General features: G+C 44.0%; 3 protein-coding genes across 3 annotated transcripts; 2 read left to right on the top strand and 1 right to left on the bottom strand.

Moving 5' to 3' along the window:
* Positions 1 to 330: 330 nt before the first annotated feature.
* Bfra_002549 (putative nuclear transcription factor y subunit a-7 protein) lies at positions 331 to 1,374 on the top strand (the record flags this gene model as incomplete). The annotated part of the gene is made up of 1 exon (XM_037332966.1): positions 331 to 1,374. The coding sequence occupies one exon, from the start codon at positions 331 to 333 to the stop codon at positions 1,372 to 1,374; it is 1,044 nt and encodes a 347-aa protein (XP_037195094.1).
* Positions 1,375 to 3,310: 1,936 nt separating this feature from the next.
* Positions 3,311 to 4,632, bottom strand: Bfra_002548 (putative nicotianamine synthase 3 protein; the record flags this gene model as incomplete). The annotated part of the gene is made up of 4 exons (XM_037332965.1): positions 3,311 to 3,424; positions 3,578 to 4,107; positions 4,160 to 4,283; positions 4,336 to 4,632. 4 exons carry the CDS (start codon positions 4,630 to 4,632, stop codon positions 3,311 to 3,313), a joined length of 1,065 nt encoding a protein of 354 aa, XP_037195093.1.
* Positions 4,633 to 8,400: 3,768 nt separating this feature from the next.
* On the top strand, positions 8,401 to 20,182 carry Bfra_002547 (putative fat domain-containing protein; the record flags this gene model as incomplete). Its single annotated transcript, XM_037332964.1, has 4 exons — positions 8,401 to 8,455; positions 8,555 to 8,712; positions 8,765 to 19,438; positions 19,493 to 20,182. 4 exons carry the CDS (start codon positions 8,401 to 8,403, stop codon positions 20,180 to 20,182), a joined length of 11,577 nt encoding a protein of 3,858 aa, XP_037195092.1.
* Positions 20,183 to 21,138: the final 956 nt, after the last annotated feature.

The following is a 21,138-nucleotide window of genomic DNA, read 5'->3' as shown; positions in this document are numbered from 1 at the left end:
ATATTGCTTGCCAGCACATTCACGCATACCAAGTCGACGGTTGACGACCAGGCTTAGGCACTAGCTCAGTGACAGCCACCTGGAACCTTTGCGACAGCATTGCCAACGCGTTAATCCGAGTCATCGAATTTTCGGATTTTCATCATAATACTCAACTCCAATTCATAACGTACTCGGTGAACTCGATAGCACTTCTTTCGTCGCTTTCTACACCTATCAAGAACTATACCTTATTGCCTCAACGCGCCCCAAGCTTCACGCAACCGCGACTTAGACAATTGAGATCTCCACTTCTTTACAAAATTCTCTTACGGGATCAAAACTGTACAAATGATGGAGTACGCGCATTATTCGCAACCGCCGCAAGGCCAGCATAATCATACGCAGGCGCATATTCAAGGTGGATATCCAAATTCTGGACAGCACCCAAATTCCGGAGCTCCAATTACTTCACCATCTCAACAACAACCAGTCCATTCGCAACATGCCGTTCAACAATCCCCAATTCTTTCTTCGCAATCGCAGCAAGGAGGTCCCAATGCGGGACACATGCAGCAACATACTCTGGGGTATCAACCAGCATACGTACCGCAGATGAACTTGCAATATGGAAACAATCCGATGAATACCCAAGCAGCAGCGATGGCAGCAACCAATGCAGCAGTTGGTGGTAACTACCCTTATAGTATGCCGGACTCCAGCTTGCCGCAAACATCGCCAAGAATTGGTGCTGGTATCAATGTGAAGAAGGAGAGAGTACCGCGGTCACCAACACAGGCTGCTATTAACAACCAAGTTGCTCAAAATAGACGTATGAGTGTACAACAAGTTGGCAGTCCCGCTGTACCTAATGCGCAACCTCTCATGAACCATGGGCCTCGGTCATCAATTTCAGGACCTCCTATGCCGGCACCTCCACCACACCCTCAATCTCCCGAACTCGTATCGGGGGCAGTTGAAGAGTCACCTTTATATGTCAATGCAAAACAATTTCATCGCATTTTGAAGAGACGTGTTGCAAGACAAAGATTAGAGGAGGCCCTTCGATTGACTTCAAAGGGTAGGAAGCCATATTTACACGAGAGCAGACATAATCATGCAATGAGAAGACCCAGAGGTCCTGGTGGTCGATTCTTAACTGCAGATGAAGTTGCCGAAATTGAGAGAACAAAGGGTGATGGTGGAGATGAAAATGACAAACCATTAGAAACCCCAGCCAAGAGTGTTTCTAGTGTGAGTGCCAGTTCGGGAACTAAGCGAAAGGCCGACTCCGACAATCTCACCCCTAGTAAGAAACCTAAATTGGTCGCTGCAGCTAGAAGCAGTGCTGAGGAAGATGATGAAGATGAGGATGATGCAGAAGATGATGGATGAACATGATATTTAATATCTTTCATAACATTCATCATTTCATCCACAGCTCCAATTGTTTATTTATGATATCACGACAGCGATTGTTTCTTGACCTGCTATTGTGTTCGTAACACTTCATTACTTCATTTTAGCGATTTCAAGGGTCTGGTTTTTTTCTTTCTTTCACGTATGGGTCATTTCTTTTTTTTTTTTGGATATGAACAGGTTTTTCATGTCACAATGTGAGGATGTGCCGGCTGGCAGGAGTTTTCTCACAGATTTTCAGTTCGGATCTCTCGGGTGGCTTTTACATTTGGTGGGATGGAAGGAATGGAAGGGATTCATTGGGAGGAAAGGAATATCATATGAGGGTGTGGTAGGATGGAAATCAGACGAAAGTATGACACATTTGAGATGAGGGAAAGAATCCAGATAAAAATATGAGGGAATTAGGGAAGGACTGCATATGGACGGTTTCTCTTGAGAAAGTGTGGCTACACGGGACATTCGCTTCTCTTTTACATTTTTCATTTTTGATTCCCAATTTTATGAACGTACAGTACAGTGGAGCTTCCCTTTTAAACTTCAACCTTGCAAGAGACCCAAAAACCAGCGAAATGTTACATGTTTTTTTACCAATTTCTACCAATGTTATTTTTTCTTGTAATTTCTGACTATAGGCGCTTCTTGATATGTTACTTATGGTGTGGTGTTGGTGTTGATGTGTATCTTGAAATGATATGTAGGGAGGGGAGCTGTGTGAAGGTACCTACCTACCTTCTCTTGTTCTTTCTAGGATGTTTATATTGAATTTGAATTTGATTGATGGCTAGGCTATGTTAGGCTCTGCTATGTACTTGCATTTCGCTCATTCATTCATTCATTCATTATGTGTTGTTTTGTGTTGTGTTGTGTGAAATTATGGTTGCTAGATTTTTTGATAGTTTAGGGTGTGAATGGGTGGAGAAATGATGGGGGAGATGGTGTGGGGGAGCAAGCGGGGAGGAGGAGATGGAGGAGAATGGAATTGAGTTGTGGTGGATTGGAATGGGATGGAATGGAATTGAGTTGTGGTGGATTGGAATGGGATGGAATGGGACTGAGAGCAAGAGGGTGAAGGGTGAAAGGTAGGGAGCTTACTCTTTCAAATCTGTTGTTGGATCCGGATCTGGGATATAATCCAGATCTAGGATCTGAGATGGGAGCAGGAGCAGAAACTCACCAGACCTCTTTATCGCGAGTGGATGTGGATATGGATATGGATGTGGATTGAAGCGACATGAGATGACATGATATATAAAAGAGATACCTAGCTACGAATGGAGTTTTGTCATATATATAGTCCCGGATAGCTCATAAATGAAGAAAGAACTGATTGGTTCGTTTGGGGGGTTCTTTTTATATGTGGACGGATGGGTTTAAGTTACTCATACCTATGAAGTAAGAAATATACCGAGTAAACAAATCATTGTATCTAATCTCATCTCATCTGATTTCACCGAATCGAATCTAGGTAATCCATATAATTATCAAAATCCTATAGATCTATCTATTTATCTATTTATCATCCACGATTGGAGTTTAGTTCAATGTACTTCGAACGCCAGTGCGCTGCATGGTCTCATTTATTCATTCATCCATTTGTCCATCTCAGCTCGAAAAGGAAGAACTGTCCCTATCTTCTCTCCTCTCTCCTTGCTTCTTTCTTCTTCCTCCCAAGAACCTCAAAAAGGGAATAAAAATATTTCATCACAAGTAACATGATATGATCTTTCATCCACACCTTCCCAATTACCACACCCGTCTATAATGAATGATACTATAAATTTCCACCATTCTGGTATCTTCATCCTCACCGTCCACTTCACTTCCGCTCAGTCCAACCCAGCAAAAGCAATTTGTTAACAATACAAGTGAATCTTAAGCTCTCCTCCCAGAATCAAGCGAAGGATTAGTGTTAGGATGATCTCACTCTCCCTACGATAACAGAATTTACGACATCGCCGAATGGGTCCATGCGGACGCAGATATCGAGATATTGGGTTACTGCTGGGGTTGTGACGTCGAAATCCTATTTTCTGTGATTAGCTATTTGGTATTTTCTTCTTTTCTTCAGAGGGAATGCGATCTTCGATCCCAACGCACAAAAGAAGAAGAAAGCAAGAAACACTCAAACCATCAAGCAAGGAAACAGAAAAAGAAGAAAAAAAGGAAAAATGCATACACAATAAAGCACACTCCTCAATCCCCACGCCCCCCTCATAACCAACAAGCTCCCCTTCCTCATCTTCCCCACCACATTGTGCAAAATCTTCTCTTTATCCTCCTGGGTGCCTCCCACTAGAGCCGCTAACCATACGATCTCATAACTCGAGAGATCGAGATCATTGGATCCAGCTAATGAGGTGATAAATTTCATTCCGGTAGATGGAAGTCCACCGAGGGATTTGCACAGGGCTTGAGCTTGGGTGTTGGCGAGGGGGTTACTGTCGATATTGGTGATAGAGGTAGGATATTGTGGGGTGAGAGAGGTAGATGAAATAGATGGAGTGGGTGTGATGTTGTATGTCATGTGGTTTGAGGAGAGTGCAGATAAGATGCAGAGACTAGTGAGTGGCATTGGACCCGAGCCGATAAAAGCGATGTTGGTGGATGGGGAGAGAGTGAATCCTGTGGAGGAAATAGCGGCGAGTTCGAAACGTGTTAGGTGTTCGTAGTTTTTGTTGTAGGGGAAGGTGGAGAGGGTGCGATGGGCTGGGTGCTGTTAGTTGTGGAGAAAGTAGTTTAGGAGATGCGTGAGACTTGCCATCCTCATGAGTTTCAGCGCTAGCAATAGCTTCTGCCCAGGAGGACTCCATGCATGCTTCGGCGGTCGCGCAGATATCGCGAAGCGAAGGTAAGATGCTGGAAATTCGTGGGTCGTTAAGTACCTACATGTCTATTAGTCAATGTTACCTCCCGAGCATAAGTTACAAAACTAACTAGTCTTGACACCAAGTCAGGAACAACAGTGATACAAGTTCCCACGAGTTCTGAAAACAAAACATTGGTTACAGGAGAAGGACTAAGATCGGTGAGTTGGGATAGTTGTGTATGAAGAGAGAGGAGTTTCTGGATGTAGACTTCGGCTTGTGGATTTGGGACATCTTTGATGACTTCTTTTGTTTCGACAACGGGACTGAAGGAGGTACTGCTGAATTTTGAGGACGAGGGTATTTTGTTTTCCCGGTAGATTGAGCGGATGGAGGATAGCAGGGAACAGATGGAAGATTTGTCCATGATCGAATATTCCAGGCTTTCTTTGAAACTATTACTTGTGCGTAAGATTGGGAGCTGAAAGATAATTGCGAGATTAGAATGTGATAACTTAAACAGTTATTACGGTGCCAAGTATGAAAGGAGGGGTATTAGAAATTTAGAGTCGATAGGGAGACCTCATGGAGGCACGGGGTAACCATCAACTTCGATATTATTCGTTAATTGATAAAACTGTATGTGATATGAAACAGTCGAATATAGAGCCATAGATGAGATATTCATGTACCTGTGGACGAAGGTATTGAAGTGTTACCCATATAATATACTATATGTGGGAAAAATTCGGGATCGAAAGTAGTGAGTGTGAGATATTGCAAGATTACATTACCATAAATTTCTTTGCGTAGTTTATCTTGTCTTGGACAATCTTTTTGCAAAGTCTGTTGTTTTAAGTCTTGAAATTGAAAGAAGACAGAAAATAATTTGAACTCTTAGAAATTGATGTGCAGGAGATCAATGGAATTTTTGCTTGTACTCTTAAATAGCCATCAAGGTGTTTTCCAGGCTCCATTTACATGTTTAACCGGGTAAGGCGACCAATCCAAAGCCTCGAATTGTTAAGATTATGGGAGTAAGCCCACTTGATGTGATACTGAACAACTGGGGAGATATGTGAATCAATTGAATTAGAAGATTTTTCATGCGAATGTGATCCTTTCACTTGCAGGTTTATATGGAGTGAATAAACAAGGAGGAGGCATGATCGCCCGGGCCATGCCAGAAGCTGATGAATTTTTCATGTAGCAAAGCTTTGTACGATACCCTTGCATTGTTTTATTCATGAGGAAGGTATGATAGATTCCAGAAATTGGGAGATCTTCATTGTGATAAAGGCAGGTGCTCCCATAACAAGGATTTTCGAAACTCAGGGTAATATCATAAACATCGAAACACTGAAGCAAAAAGAATGACAACATCCAATGTCTTAAATATACATCAGACTTCTTGTGCATAACAAGTAATATGAGACGAGAGCACGTAGTGAATAGTGCGCTTCCAGCACTGGTGGTGGACGGTATTGCTGGCATGGACACTTGACCCTGAGAAGAACGTGCGACATTCCACGACCAAGAAAGCTATTTAGTGAGAGGCAACCATGCAAATATTTAATGATCATCATATTAGTTATCCTTTTCATAAGGTGTGATCATCCGGGTCATAATTCCATAGTTGCTTGACCTTGCTTTAAGACGCTTCGTCGTCGATACAATTTTTCTTCTCTGCCATCGTGTCAGCTACTTTGTGTACTAGTATAGATGTATTCGATTCAGCTTAAGGGAGTTATTGGGAACTTGTTGCCTCTAGTCTTGGTCGCTATTCCCCGACAAAGAGTTGAAACAAAGAAAACGCAATATTTAATGCCAACGGAACAGACTGGTCGGTACTAGCTAGCACTCTTCACCCTAAGAATCTTCAGATCAATCGATTTAGTGAAGAAAATGAGGGATTCACAGCAGGATTGGCACCTCACTATTGCTTTCAATGCCCATCCCTCATTAAATCCCTAGCCGAGCCTTTCAGACGTTATGAAAGCCAGGGGTAGTATAATAGTAGCTTGTAGAGCTGAGAAGCCATAGCTATCTACGCGCATGATTAGTCTCGTGTATTGTAGTAGAAGAGGAACATTTTGCTGCATGGATATCTCGAAGTCGGCATATCCCTGGACGTCATAATGAGGAAACAGTAAAGATGACGGCTGTGAGAATAGCGAATAATGTCTCATATTCCGCTATAGTGATTATGTTGCTATGAATCTTTGCAGACACTGCAAGTATTACCTGGCGGTCGGCTGAATCCCGATTGCATTGCGGCGACACTCTCTTAGGTGGAATCATTGACAGGCGAGCAACCCAAGCACACCACCATACATAACATTGTTGCTCAAAAAGTTTTGGGATCTTTCGGTCGAGCCTTAATATTGTATTGTAAAGAGGGAGATATCATACCGGCCAGGTGTTATTTTAGGGACTTAAGCTTGTCCTGTAGGAAGGGTGATCCAAATGACAGATGTCTGATTGTAGGCGAAGAGCCCCATGGTTTGGCGTTAGCTGCCTACGATCATGCGATAGAGCGTTGCGATCATGCCTTGTACCAACTAGAACCCGATACAGGGTAGATGTGAATCTTGGAGTACCGGATTTGTTCTATGTCTGGACTTAACTTGCGGACCGAAGGAGTGTTCATAAAATTCTTGAACAAAAATTTGTTCCGATTATGGAGGTAACAAAGGTGAATTCCAACTTACACACAAGGAAAACATGGACATTTTGCAATGGCGTAGTACTACGAATTGAGGCACATTTGACGTGTGGAGCTATTGTCAGCAGCTCCCAAAGCATCAATATTCCGCCTTTACGAGAAGCTGAAGAAGGCAACAGGATCGGATCCCTTGTAGCTTGGGTGGGCAACCATTTATCTCTGTTGTTAGCTTTCTTTCAATTGGGAAAGGTGGCAGTGGATAACAGTCTATTCGACTCATTGATAACCTGCCAGAGTTTTGCAAGGCTTTTGAATTTCCGACACCGGTGATAGCTGTACGTTGGAACGCAGCCCAAATTCTGCATCGATGACTTGCTTGCTTCTCCCTTCTTTCCTTCAGACCACATAGATCCAATATCAACTACCGTCCATTCATTGGTGTGCAACAGGGGAAAGGTCAGACTGTACCGAGGAAACATTCCAGGACTACCGACGGATTTGATCCATGGTTGGGGGTTTAAGTCGAACTGTTCAAGTAGATATAGATATTCGCGCGATGTAGTATTCTAGAATGCTACCAACTTACTCTACTGTGTCCATCCATCATATGTTCAAGCCCAGCTTACTAAAAGCATAGAGTTGCGGCCATATACCTAGAAATTCATTTCATTTCAATGCAATGTAATGTATTAAGACCGGGTGTAGACTGACTGAAAGTACCAGAAAGTACTAGGACTACAACACCAAATGTACGGTAAATGCTAGGAACAATTCTGGGGCCACAGAAATACAAGAACTGTCTTGGATTGGGCATTAGAAGCCAACTTTTCTGACATGCTGATTTGACTTGAGTTTTCGATTATCTTCTTCAAAGCGAATCGAATCAGAAATCTTTCAGTGTTAGAATGAAAGTTTGACATCACAAATAGCACCGGTAACAAAAACATCTTGTACTGGTCACTAAAAGTCAAATCCTACTTTACCTTTTCACGCTAGATTGACTTGATTGCCTATATAGATAGATGACTGATAGATCACGTGCATCATAAGGCTGCTAAGAACTTCAGCCAATCATACTGTCTAATTCCACTTTAGCTTGGCTTATATAAGCGCTCGGGGTCTCTGCGATTCCCCCATCCAAAAAGTTGAGCCTTGTCTGTAGAAAGCATAGAAATATCAGAAGTCCAAATCAACCAGGACGAAGAACGTTTTTAATATTTACGACATCACGACAGACCTTTCATTTCGGAACTTTCTATCATTCGAAACCCTTATTGTCTCTCAACTATCGACTAAATAGTTAATTTAATTTCTTCCACAACATCTATACTTTCCCAGCCTTTTCTCGGAAGCCTTCAATTCAAGACGCGAACTACTTTTGGGAAGCACGCCGGTTCTGTTTGCACATAATACCGGTACTTTTGCAGCCTGACGATAAATTCTATTGTAATTGGTGTTATTTTCTCGCGCTGCATGAAGTAATTCCTGCAAGAGGCTTGCGCCAATGCGAATTTCGCTGCTATTGCAGCTATGGCTTCTAATAATATAGAGGTCCTCGTTCAGAGGTTGAGCTCTGCGGACACTGGTACGCCTCTGAATTACTGGACTTTTTCTTGACACCAAATCACTGTGCACATTTTGTTACGCAGTTCTGGATATTCTCGTGCTAATTGTAATGCGACAGATCTCAAACTCAAGGTCGATGCTGCTGTTCAATTGCGCGATGGCCTCGAGCATTACATCACCGGTCCCATATATCCGGCATTCTTAAGGAAGCTCATGCCAATTTTTATAAATTGCTTGAAGGGTCCTCCTGTATTTATTAGCACTAACTTGGAGCAGGTAGGCATCACAATAACGAACTGTGTGACGCAATGCTCACCTGGAATTTTAGAAACTTCGATGTTGCGTCCTGGAGATACTTCATCGTCTACCCACGAACCCCCCAGAATCATTCGAGCCATATGCGGTGGAAGTGGTGGATCTTTTGATAGGTTTAGTCCGAACAGATAACGAGGAAAATGCTACACTATGTGTCAAGACTATCATGGACATCATGCGAAGTCAGACCAAGGTTTTGCAAGACAAAGTACAGACGTTCCTCGGTCTCATCCAAGATCTGTTTGACCAGATGGATTCGGTTGTTCGTGACCAACTCGATAATGTAGCCACTGGATCTAACCCCTCTGGTGTTCCGTCCACACCTGGAAGTTCGCAGACATTTCAGAATTCCCCTCGGCCTGGCTCGCCTGTTACCACTGGGGACATTGGTCAAGACCCGCAACAGCAGACGCGCAAGCTACTGAAAGGCATGCAGTCATTCAAAGTCCTTGCTGAATGCCCCATCATTGTCGTGTCGATATTCCAGGTTTATCGCAATTCCGTGCCTCAGAATGTCAAGTTATTCATACCGCTCATCAAAAGCGTACTATTACTCCAAGCCAAACCACAGGAGCAAGCTCATATTGAAGCAGCGAAAAGAGGTACAATATTCACAGGTGTTAGTCCGGATATCAAGAATCGAGCGGCTTTTGGTGAATTCATTACAGCGCAGGTGAAGACTATGAGTTTCCTAGCGTATCTTTTGAGAGTCTATTCACAACAGCTCACAGATTTCCTTCCCACGCTACCGGATATAGTAGTAAGACTGTTGAGGGACTGCCCCCGAGAAAAGTCTGGAGCTCGAAAAGAGCTACTGGTGGCGATCAGACATATAATCAACTTCAATTTCAGAAAGATCTTTCTCAGAGTAATAGACCAACTCCTTGATGAAAGGACACTTATCGGCGATGGCTTGACTGTGTATGAAACGATGCGACCCCTAGCCTACAGCATGTTAGCCGACCTTATTCATCATGTTCGAGATGCATTGGAACCCAGTCAGATTCGCAAAACAGTTGAAGTTTATACTCGGAACCTACAAGATAGTTTTCCAGGGACAAGCTTTCAGACTATGAGCGCAAAGTTACTTCTCAATATGGCTGAATGTATTGCAAAAATGCCTAGCAAGACAGATGCTCGCCACTATCTAATAATGATACTTAATGCCATTGGAGATAAGTTTGCAGCCATGAATCGCCAGTATACCAATGCAGTCAAGCTCTCGAAGCACTATTCCCAGCATACAATCGATGCGGCCCCAGAAAACTATTTAGCAGATAAGGATAATCCACCAGACTGGGACGAGATTGACATTTTCTCGGCAATGCCTATCAAGACATCGAATCCTCGTGACAGGGGCGCAGATCCAGTAGCCGACAACAAATTTCTGTTCAAAAATCTTATGAATGGCTTGAAGAATACATTCTACCAATTGAAGGCCTGCAACGGAGGTTCCCCAATTGAGCTATCAAATGCTCCTCCACATTGGGCAGAGGTGTCACACGGGTTTTCTGCGGAAGAGGTTCAGGTCATTATAAAGCTTTTCCGAGAAGGAGCTTACGTATTTCGATACTACGAGATTGAGAAACCTGCGACAGAATCGCAATACTCGTCGCCTGTTGAATTCATGGCAAACCATTATATGGTATCTAGCAGCAAGGAGGAAAAGGATCTCCTTGAAACTTTTGCCACAGTCTTTCATTGTATAGATCCGGCCACATTCCACGAAGTGTTTCATGAAGAAATCCCCAAGCTTTACGAAATGATCTTTGAACATACGGCTCTTCTCCATGTTCCTCAATTCTTCCTCGCTAGTGAGGCAACTTCACCAAGCTTTGCCGGAATGCTGTTACGATTCCTTATGGATCGCATTGATCAAGTTGGTACCGCTGATGTCAAAAAGTCATCAATTCTTCTTCGACTCTTTAAGCTAGCTTTCATGGCAGTGACTCTTTTCGCGAATCAGAACGAGCAGGTTCTATTGCCACACGTTGTTAACATAGTAACAAAGTCTATCGAGCTTTCGACAACTGCCGAGGAGCCTTTGAACTACTTCTTACTACTGAGATCTCTTTTCAGAAGTATTGGAGGAGGAAAGTTCGAACATCTTTACAAACAAATTTTACCTCTCTTGGAGATGCTATTAGAAGTCCTCAATAATTTACTTATGGCCGCTCGCAAACCAGCAGATCGGGACCTTTACGTAGAACTTTGTTTAACAGTACCAGCACGATTGAGCAACCTTCTGCCTCATCTCAGCTACTTGATGCGACCTCTCGTAGTGGCTTTACGCGCAGGTTCTGATCTCGTCGGTCAAGGTTTGCGAACACTGGAACTATGCGTGGACAATCTTACGGCAGATTACCTAGACCCAATAATGGCGCCAGTAATTGATGAACTGATGACTGCACTATTTGACCACCTTCGACCAAATCCATACAGCCATTTCCATGCACATACCACCATGCGTATACTTGGAAAATTGGGAGGTCGCAACAGAAAATTTATGACTGGTGCCCCCAATCTTAATTTCCAGCAGTTTGCGGATGATATCGCGACCTTCGACTTGAAGTTGATCGGCTCCAAGAAGGAGAAAGCTTTTCCTGTCGAGATAGGAATCGACCTCGCAATCGGGAAATTGATGGAGGTTCCAAAGGGTGCTGTTGCTAAAAAATCAGATCCTTATTACAAGAAGCAAGCGCTTGCTATGATCAAAGCCCAGCTCAAGTTGCGACTGGGCGCAGATAATCTTCCGGAGGACTTTCCTCGTCTCGTAAGGCTCCAGGCACAAGACCTTCTTTCCAAAAAATCAGATGCAGATCTATCACTTTTCGAAACACCTGTCAGGGACAGGTCTGAGACTAAGAAGATGCAACAAGATGTCATGCTGAAGAAACTTTTGAAGGCTTGCATCTTTGCAGTATCTCTTCCCGAATTCTCGGCAGAGGCTACTGCTCTTCTGTCCAACATTTGTAAACACGTTACGATTATCGAAGTCGCTAGATCATTAGGTGATATGAAAGTGAGAATGAAGCCGTTTGATGTCAATGCAGGAGAAGGCCCTCCTTGCATTGACAGTAAAGTTCTAGGGGATGCCATCGTCGAATCTCTCGCTTCCGATTTGCCTGCTGTGCGTGATGCCGCCAAGTTTGCTGCCCAAGAGGTTTACGATTCGACATCGACCATCTTTGGGTCCAATCGCTTCATTCACAGATTGTCTTTTTTCAGCCATTTGAGTAATATCTTCTGTCACAGCTGTTATCAGGAAGAGTGGTTCACCAAAACCGGTGGTAGTTTGGGTATCAATCTCATGCTAACAAAATTCGATCTCGGTGATAGCTGGATGCTGGAAAAGCAAGTTGAGTATACTAAAGCTCTCATGCATGTTGTCAAAGACATGCCCCCTGATCTGCCAGCGAAGACTCGAATTGCTGCCCAGGATACACTAGAACTCCTTTTGAAGCGATGTGCCGGCAAATCTTCTAAAGCTGATCTTCAACCTTCGTCACAGCCTGGACAACCTTCACGACCATCCAAGCTACTTCAACTGTGCAACTTTTTCAATGCTGAGGTGTACCACATGAATGGTCATGTTCGTGAAACCGCGAGAAAATCCCTCGAGATTATCGCGAAGGAGATTGGGGTTGAAGTGTACGAGCTTCTTGCCCACCAGCAGGATCGAATCTTGGCTCCCATTTATAACAAACCTCTCAGAGCTTTGCCATTTGCAACCCAAATTGGATATATCGATGCCGTCAATTACTATATGAGTCTGAAGAACGACTTCCTTGCCTTTGATGACACTTTGAACAGACTGCTTATGGAGTGTCTGGCGTTAGCTGATGCACCAGATGAGTCGCTAGCGCCTAAGCCCACCGAATATCGAACACATGAGCATATTGTCACTCTCAGAGTCTCTTGCATAAAGACCTTGACAACTGCCATGGGATTCGATGACTTCCAAAAAGGCCCGGCAAGTCCTACTCGAACTAGGATTGTCAGTGTATTCTTCAAATGCCTTTATTCTAATTCCAAGTCAACTATTGAGGCGGCCAATGATGCGTTGAGAGTCGTCTTATCCCATTCCAACAAGCTTCCCAAGGATCTACTTCAAAACGGCCTCCGACCGGTACTGGCTAATCTTCAAGATCCTAAACGGTTAACTACTCATGGTCTCGATGGGCTAGCACGGTTGCTTCAACTTTTGACAACATATTTCAAGGTTGAGATTGGTGCCCGTCTATTGGAACACATTAGAATCCTTGCAGACCCAAACTCTTTTCAGCGTATTTCGTTCACTCTCGTAGAGCAAAACGAGCAGATGAAGATTATTGCAGCTGTATTCAACATCTTCCATCTCTTGCCTCCTGCGGCCGAGCAATTTAAGGAGAAACTTATCGAGACTGTTTTGGAATTGGAAGAAAAACTTCGTAGGACACGCCATAGTCCTTTCAGAGAACCACTATACAAATACATCAATCGATATCCTAAAGAGGTGTGGGCCATGCTTCTCAGCAAGATCGAGGACCAAAAGTATGGCAGGTTTTTGGCGCAAGTTCTGGGTCATCCCGATAGTGCACCGCTACGAGCAGTCGTAGTTCGCAATATAGATTCTTTGATAAAGAGCTGCGGGGATATGGGTGCAGAAAACAGAGAAACTCGATATGCAGCCGTCATTAATGCTATCAATGTCATGCACTCCATCTGTAACTTCAAGGGAACCGAACTTTGGATGGATAAAAAGGAGAACTTAATGTGGTTCAGGCTAGTTGGCAAGAACCTTGAGCAGCATCTACGCACTAATACTCTTCCACAAAATCTTCGACTGGCAGCAGAACAAGCAGGACAACAACTTATGATCATCTTCACAAAGTTCCTGGAATACAATCCTCGCGACCTAGATTCATTCTTCAATCTAATTGAGTCCGTAACAGCTGAAGATTTCAAGCCTAACCAGCCAATCTTTGATTTTATTTACAAGTCCATAATTTGCAGCGAATCGATCGACTATCGTAAAGCTATTGTCCTGCGAAGTCTGGAGATCTACGTCAGTAAAGCTGCAACGCAGAGAAACAAGACATTCCTCCTCCACAATCTTGTCAATCCAATAATCGCCATGGACATTATGCGCAACTTTCAACAGCCATTGTCGGCCAAGAGTCCCCGTCTCATAGACAGGACGATTATCGAATCGATACATACCAAAGTTTGGAAGGTCGGTCTGCCAGATCCAAGTGATGATCTCACACAACCAGGAATCGATCATACTCGAATGGAATTGTTGCAATTGACAGCCATGCTCGTGAAGTACAATCATTCCATCCTTCAAGAAGCCAGGAAAGACATCATTAAGTTTGGTTGGGGCTACATCAGGCTCGAGGATGTCATTAACAAGCATGCGGCATATGTCGTTATTGGATATTTTATTGCACACTACGAAACACCTGCCAAGATTGTCCAACAAGTGTACTTTTCTCTTCTCAAAACGAATCAAAACGAAGGACGGGCTTTGGTCACTCAAGCATTGGAATTAATTGCTCCAGTCCTACCCAAACGTTGCAATGCTGTACCTGGAGATCGCAACCCCGTATGGGCTGCTGCTCCACGTCGCATACTCGCGGAGGAAGGCAACAATGTGCAACAGATGACAAGCATTTTCAATTTCCTTGTGAAACATGCAGATCTTTTTTACGAATCTCGTGACAAGTTTATCAATCTCATAATTGGCTCCTTGCGAAAAATTGCGTTACCGCAAACAAATCCAAATCCATCCAACGAGAGCAAGAAGTTGGCACTGCATTTGATGTCATTGATATGGCAATGGGAAGAGCGCCGCGTTCAGGGGAAGTCAGCTTCTCCAGAAAGATCTTTGTCCGAATCCCCAAATACAAAGAAAAGAAAGCTCGACAGTCTCAACGAGGCTCAGACTTCGTCTCCGTCACCATCCCGACCTGGAGCTGCTTCGAATGATAAGCCAGAGTATCAGATACCCTCTGTGATGCGTGCAAAGATGATCAAGTATCTTGTTGAATTCATTGCCTCGCTCAATGAACGATACCCTCTACCATCCGCCCGAAGCCGAGATACAACAACGTCTCATGGACCAGCACAACCATCTCCTTCTGTGGAAATCTGCAAGAAATCTTTGTCTTTGCTTTGGAATCTTTTACAGCCCCAGTACTGGGGTGATCTTGACATTGATCTTTTCCCAAATGTTACGAAAGAAGTCCTCGCAAGTGACAAAGCGACAGCGGCCCTTGCAAACGAACGCCCTGATAAGGACAAGCCGGACGATAAATTTATCACAAATATTGTCAATACACTGCAAGTTGTTCGGATTGTTGTCAACGTAAAGCCTGTCAAATGGATTCTCGAGAAAGTGCCAGAAATCCAACATATTCTAGAGAAGGCACTGAAATCCGATAACCCAGAGATTCAAGATTGCTTGCATGCTGGCAACGAAAAAATCGACGATGGACGGAAATTGAGTCCTCTGCTCAAACGTATCTTAGAGGCAGTTCCCGATGATACCCCAATGGAAGATGCAGACGCAGAGTCGGAACCGGAAGCCTCAACTTCTGAGATCATAACCTTCCTATCTGCTATAGCTACAGAGACGCTCCAGGCTAATAACTACATATCTGGTCTCAACATTCTTTGGACTTTAGCCCAGAGGAAAGCATCGGAAATGGATCAGCATATCCAGCAAGTCATGAAAGCTTTGCAGCAGAAATTGGCGCGTGAGCATGTAGGCCATTACCAAGCATTAACGGGCCAAGGTGCAATTCCTGCCGCGATGCGACCTGGCGAGGTTGAACCTGTTGGTCTTATGACACCGTACGATCTGGAAATTCAAACTGGACTTACTCTCAAGGCCATTGACATAATATCATTACGCATGGATACTCTCGCTGACAATCGTCGTCCATTCCTGAGCGTCCTCGCAACTTTGGTGGAAAAGTCATTGAGTAATCCATTATGTCTCAAAATCTTGGATATGGTAGAAGGCTGGGTCTTTAAGTCAGATGGCTCCTGGCCTACTTTGAAAGAGAAGACTGCTGTACTGCATAAAATGCTGACTTTTGAGCAACGCACGGATCAGACGTTGTTGATGAAGTTCTTGGAGCTCGTCATTCGCATCTATGAAGATCCGAAAATCACGCGCACCGAGCTGACAGTTCGCATGGAGCATGCTTTCTTGATCGGCACAAGAGCACAAGACGTAGACATGCGAAATCGATTCATGGCTATATTTGACAGAAGTCAGTCCAAGACGGCAAGTACAAGGCTCAATTATGTCATCATTGGACAGAACTGGGATACTCTCGCAGATTCTTATTGGTTAGCGCAAGCTTCTCAATTGCTGTTAGGTGCTGTGGATTCTAATCACTACATCCACTTGCATTCGGATGACTTCAAGGTGATGCCTGCTTCAGTACTTTATGAGACTTATGCAAAAGACAATCGAACTCCTACCTTGCCACAAGACAATAGATTTGACAGTCTTATGGCATCTCACAGACGCTTTGTTGCTGAGCTAGGGGATGTCAAAGTACGAGATATTGTTGAGCCTCTGAGCCAACTTCAGCATCTTGATCCAAACATGGCTCATGAGATATGGGTGGCTTTATTCCCAATATACTGGATTGCCACGCCAAAAGATGAAAGAAGCGAACTGGAACGAGGCATGGTGACTCTACTCACGAGAGACTATCACTCGCGTCAAATCGATCGACGACCCAATGTGGTGCAATCTCTCCTGGAAGGTGCAGCTAAAGCGTGGCCCGAGTGTAAATTACCACCCCACGTACTCAAGTTTCTGGCAAAGACCTACGATGCTTGGTACACAGCCCTCGTACAACTTGAAAAAGCTGCTATTAAACCTGAGATTGAAAGCGAATTGGTTCGGGAAAGCAATCTCGATGCCCTTGTGGAATTGTATTCTGGGCTTCAGGAAGATGATCTTTTCTACGGAACTTGGCGCCGCCGCTGTGCATATGTCGAGACTAATGCTGCACTCTCATACGAACAGAACGGGATGTGGGATAAAGCTCAAACCATGTATGAACATGCTCAGATTAAGGCACGAACAGGGGCACTCCCCTTCTCACAAGGAGAGTACATACTATGGGAAGATCACTGGGTTTTATGTGCCCAAAAACTTCAGCAATGGGAAGTTCTTCAAGATTTTGCGAAGCACGAGAACTTCCCAGACTTGCTTCTTGAGAGTCATTGGAGGCAGTTTGACATTTGGCAAGAGGCTGAGAGTCGTGAATCATTAGACAACATCATCAAAGGTGTTATGGATGCGCCAACACCAAGGAGAACGTTCTTCCAGGGTTTCATGTCTTTGCTCAAGCTACACAAGAAGACTGAAACGCAAGCAGATTTCAACAAAGTCTGCGACGAAGCTATCCAACTTTCAATCCGCAAATGGCACCAATTGCCCAAACGCATTACCAACGCTCACATTCCACTGCTCCAAAATTTCCAACAGCTTGTAGAATTACACGACGCTAGTGTTATATGTCAAAGCTTATCGCAGACTACCGCTGCCAACCTGGATGTCAAATCGGGTGAACTGAAGCTTTTATTGGGAACTTGGCGTGATCGACTACCAAATGTCTGGGATGACATCACAGCTTGGCAGGACCTTGTCACATGGAGGCAGCATATTTTTGCTCTAATCAACTCAACATACTTGAATCTTCTTCCCCAGCAAGCTCCAAATGCCAATGGTGCATCCTTTGCCTATAGAGGTTACCATGAAACTGCTTGGATCATCAATAGATTCGCACATGTAGCCCGCAAGCATAATCTACCTGAGGTTTGCATCAATCAACTAAGTCGGATCTACACGTTACCAAACATAGAGATTCAGGAGGCTTTCCTCAAGCTTCGAGAGCAAGCAAAGTGTCACTACCAGAACCCTAACGAGCTGAACAATGGTTTAGATGTCATCAACAACACCAATCTGAATTACTTTGGCCCTACCCAAAAGGCCGAATTCTACACTTTGAAGGGCATGTTCCAGGAAAAGCTCGGGTTACGTGATGAAGCATCCGAGGCTTATGGAATGGCATTGTTTTTTGAGATCAAGCTTCCAAAGGCCTGGGCTGAATGGGGTTATTTCAATGATCGCTTGTTCAAAGCGAATCTGACTGACTACACGTTTGCCAGGAATGCCTTAAGTTGTTACTTGGAAGCAGCCGGGTTGTTTAAGAATGCGAAGTCTAGAAAACTCCTCACAAGAATTCTCTGGTTATTGAGTCTCGATGATGCTGAAGGTACACTTTCGAAACAATTTGATGAGTACAAAGGGGAAACACCGGTCTGGTATTGGATCACATTCATCCCTCAACTTCTCACAGGGTTGGGTCACAAAGAAGCTGCCAAGGCACATCTTATTCTGTCTAAAATCGCAAAACAGTACCCTCAAGCGTTGTTCTTCCAGCTCAGAACAAATCGTGAAGATATGCTTGCTATCAAGAAGACGCAGGAAATGAAGGAGGCTAAGAACAAGAGAGCCCAGACTCAAGCCCAAAACCATGCATCGAACGGTACCTCTAACCTCAAAACGGAAATCACCAACGGCGCAAGATCTGAAAGTGCCTCCGCATCACGGCCTGGGACTGCAAGTGCCGAGGCTGCTCCTTCGATCAAAACAGAGCCTGGAGAAACGAACGGAAACACTGCCAGTACAAACGGCGCTCCTGTCAACGGGGCCCCTGCTAATGGTACGGCGAGTGCTTCACAAGATGTCACAACATCTCAGGCACCTCAAAAGAGACCTCCTTGGGAGTACACCGAAGAACTGTTGGGAACTTTGAAAACAGCGTTTCCATTGTTGGCACTTTCCATGGAAGCGATGGTTGATTCTATTCAAAAGAATTTCAAATGTCCACCTGACGAGGATGCATATAGATTGATAGTAGCCTTGCTCAATGATGGGCTTTCTTATGTTAGCCGTACCCCATCTTCGTATGCTAAGGACACCAGACTACCGCCAGCGACAGAAGCAAACATCACTCGCTTTGCAGAGACTATTCTCCCCCCTCACATTAGAACTTCGTTCGAACAGGATTTCGTTAGGCACAAACCTACAATGTTCGAGTATATTCACAAGCTTAGGATATGGAGAGATAAGTTTGAAGAGAAACTGGATCGTCGCACCCTGACAATGCCGCTTGAAGGGTACAACTCTTATCTTATCGATTTCCGTTTCCAAAAACTCGATGAGATAGAAGTCCCAGGGCAATATCTTCTCCACAAAGATAAGAACCAAGACTTCGTTCGCATTGAACGATTCATGCCTGATGTGGATCTCGTGCGTGCAATTGGGGTCTGCCATCGTCGTATTAGAATTCGTGGCCACGATGGAAGTCTGCATCCCTTTGCTATACAGCATCCTGCGGCACGACATTGTAGACGAGAAGAACGCATTTTGCAGTTGTTCAGACATTTCAATGGTAGCTTAAGCAAACGAAAGGAAAGCAGAAGACGTAATCTGAACTTCCATCTACCGTTGATGATTCCTCTTGCACCCCATATCAGAATGGTGCAAGACGACCCAACCTATATCTCATTACAGGGAGTGTACGATGATCACTGCAGGAGAAATGGAGTTACTAAAGACGCGCCAATTGTGTTCAATATGGAAAAGCAGAAACTTTTATTCGATCAAAAAGTAAGTTTCACGGAGGACGGTACCTACCAAGTTTCTATAACTGACTTTGCCAAGCAAAAGACAAGTATCGAACAATCTGCCACGGCTAAGCTCGAGACTTTTGCTGCTATTCAAGAACGATATGTTGGCCCATCCCTTGTTCTTGGATATTTTACGGAAACCTACCCATCGTTCTCCGAATTCTGGCTGTTCCGAAGACAGTTCTCTTATCAATATGCAGCTCTTACATTTATGACGTATATTCTACATATGCATAATCGTTATCCTCACAAGATCACAATTTCACGTGCCACAGGAAACATTTGGGGATCCGAATTGATGTCGTGTATGGCAGCAGGCAAAGCACTTTTCCACAACCCTGAGCCTGTGCCATTCCGCCTCACTCCCAACATTCAGACACTTATGGGACCATTGGCTACTGAGGGTATTTACAGTTGTGCCATCATGGCTATTGCACGATGCCTCACTGAACCTGAGTTTGAACTCGAACAGCAACTCTGTCTTTTCGTACGCGACGAAATGATATTCTGGTTCACGAGCAGCCATAGAACTACCACCAAAGATACTGATTTGAGGGACGCTGTTCAGATAAATAGTGACATGATCGTTAAGAGGGCATTGAGCATAGCTAAGTCGCCAGAAGGTGCGTTACCTGCTAACCAGACGGTCATTGACTTGATTGCCAAGGCAGTCAATCCCATGAACCTTGCGCAATGTGACGCTCTGTGGATGCCATATCTATGATCTTAAGGGTTGAAATTTTGAGATGTGAACACGAAAGGGAAGGAGAAGGAGACTGCTAGGGGATTCTGTGTATTTTCTCAAACGTTTTAGGCGTCATTGGCTGGTGTGTAGGAATAGAAGCTTGCTTGGCTAGTGAGCGGGGGGGGGGGGAATCGGAAGGTTAATTTATGGTTGGTTTAATTATTTTTCGGCGTTCATCTTGGGGGAGATGCTAGCGAGTTAACGGGAGGCATAAAAGTGAGGATAGTGTGGATTTAGATTAGGGTGGCATGATATAATAATCAGGAGAGTGTTTTTGATATTTTCAGTGAGGGAATGCCCATGTAGATAGTATTCTCATAGCCCTTGCCATGAATATAACTACGCTTCTTAAAAGCGACAAGTAGCCTATTTTACTTTCGGTGACAGTAGAGTTTTACCCACTCACTATCGAAGCACGACGCATACATTCCACGTGAGCGGTCATTGAGGGCAAAGTCGCCTTGCAAGGCTTCAGACAATTGCTGCGGAATAATGTGTCTTCTCATCGTATGTAATAAACTTATGCAATATCAAGGCACAAATAATTGGATCTTCTTCTTTCTCCTTACCATATTTTCGCAAAAACATACACATCACATCATAAACTTCAGTATCAAATTTTATCTTTGTATTCCATCTTCATTTATCCATTCTATCTAGCAAGGCATTCAACCGAGCCAATAACATCCAAAAATTTCCTGATCCAATCAAGAGACTCATTGTCATCTCATGGGAGGTGTAGTTTACCAATACCTCATTCACCATCCACGCAAGCTATGCAGATACACCCATAAAATCCCATCAATTTGCTCCTTAACTCCGAAGTACTGATATTTTAAATAGTCCTCATCAACCCTTATCTGTCGTCCTGACCCTTTAGGGGATATACCTCTTCGTGGACTTTGTTGTTTCTGTTATACAAACAGTTTCGTCGT

Source organism: Botrytis fragariae (assembly GCF_013461495.1).
Source record: "Botrytis fragariae strain BVB16 chromosome Unknown tig00000012, whole genome shotgun sequence".
Taxonomy (NCBI): Eukaryota; Fungi; Ascomycota; class Leotiomycetes; order Helotiales; family Sclerotiniaceae; genus Botrytis; species Botrytis fragariae.
This window is presented reverse-complemented; position numbering and strand designations above follow the sequence as displayed.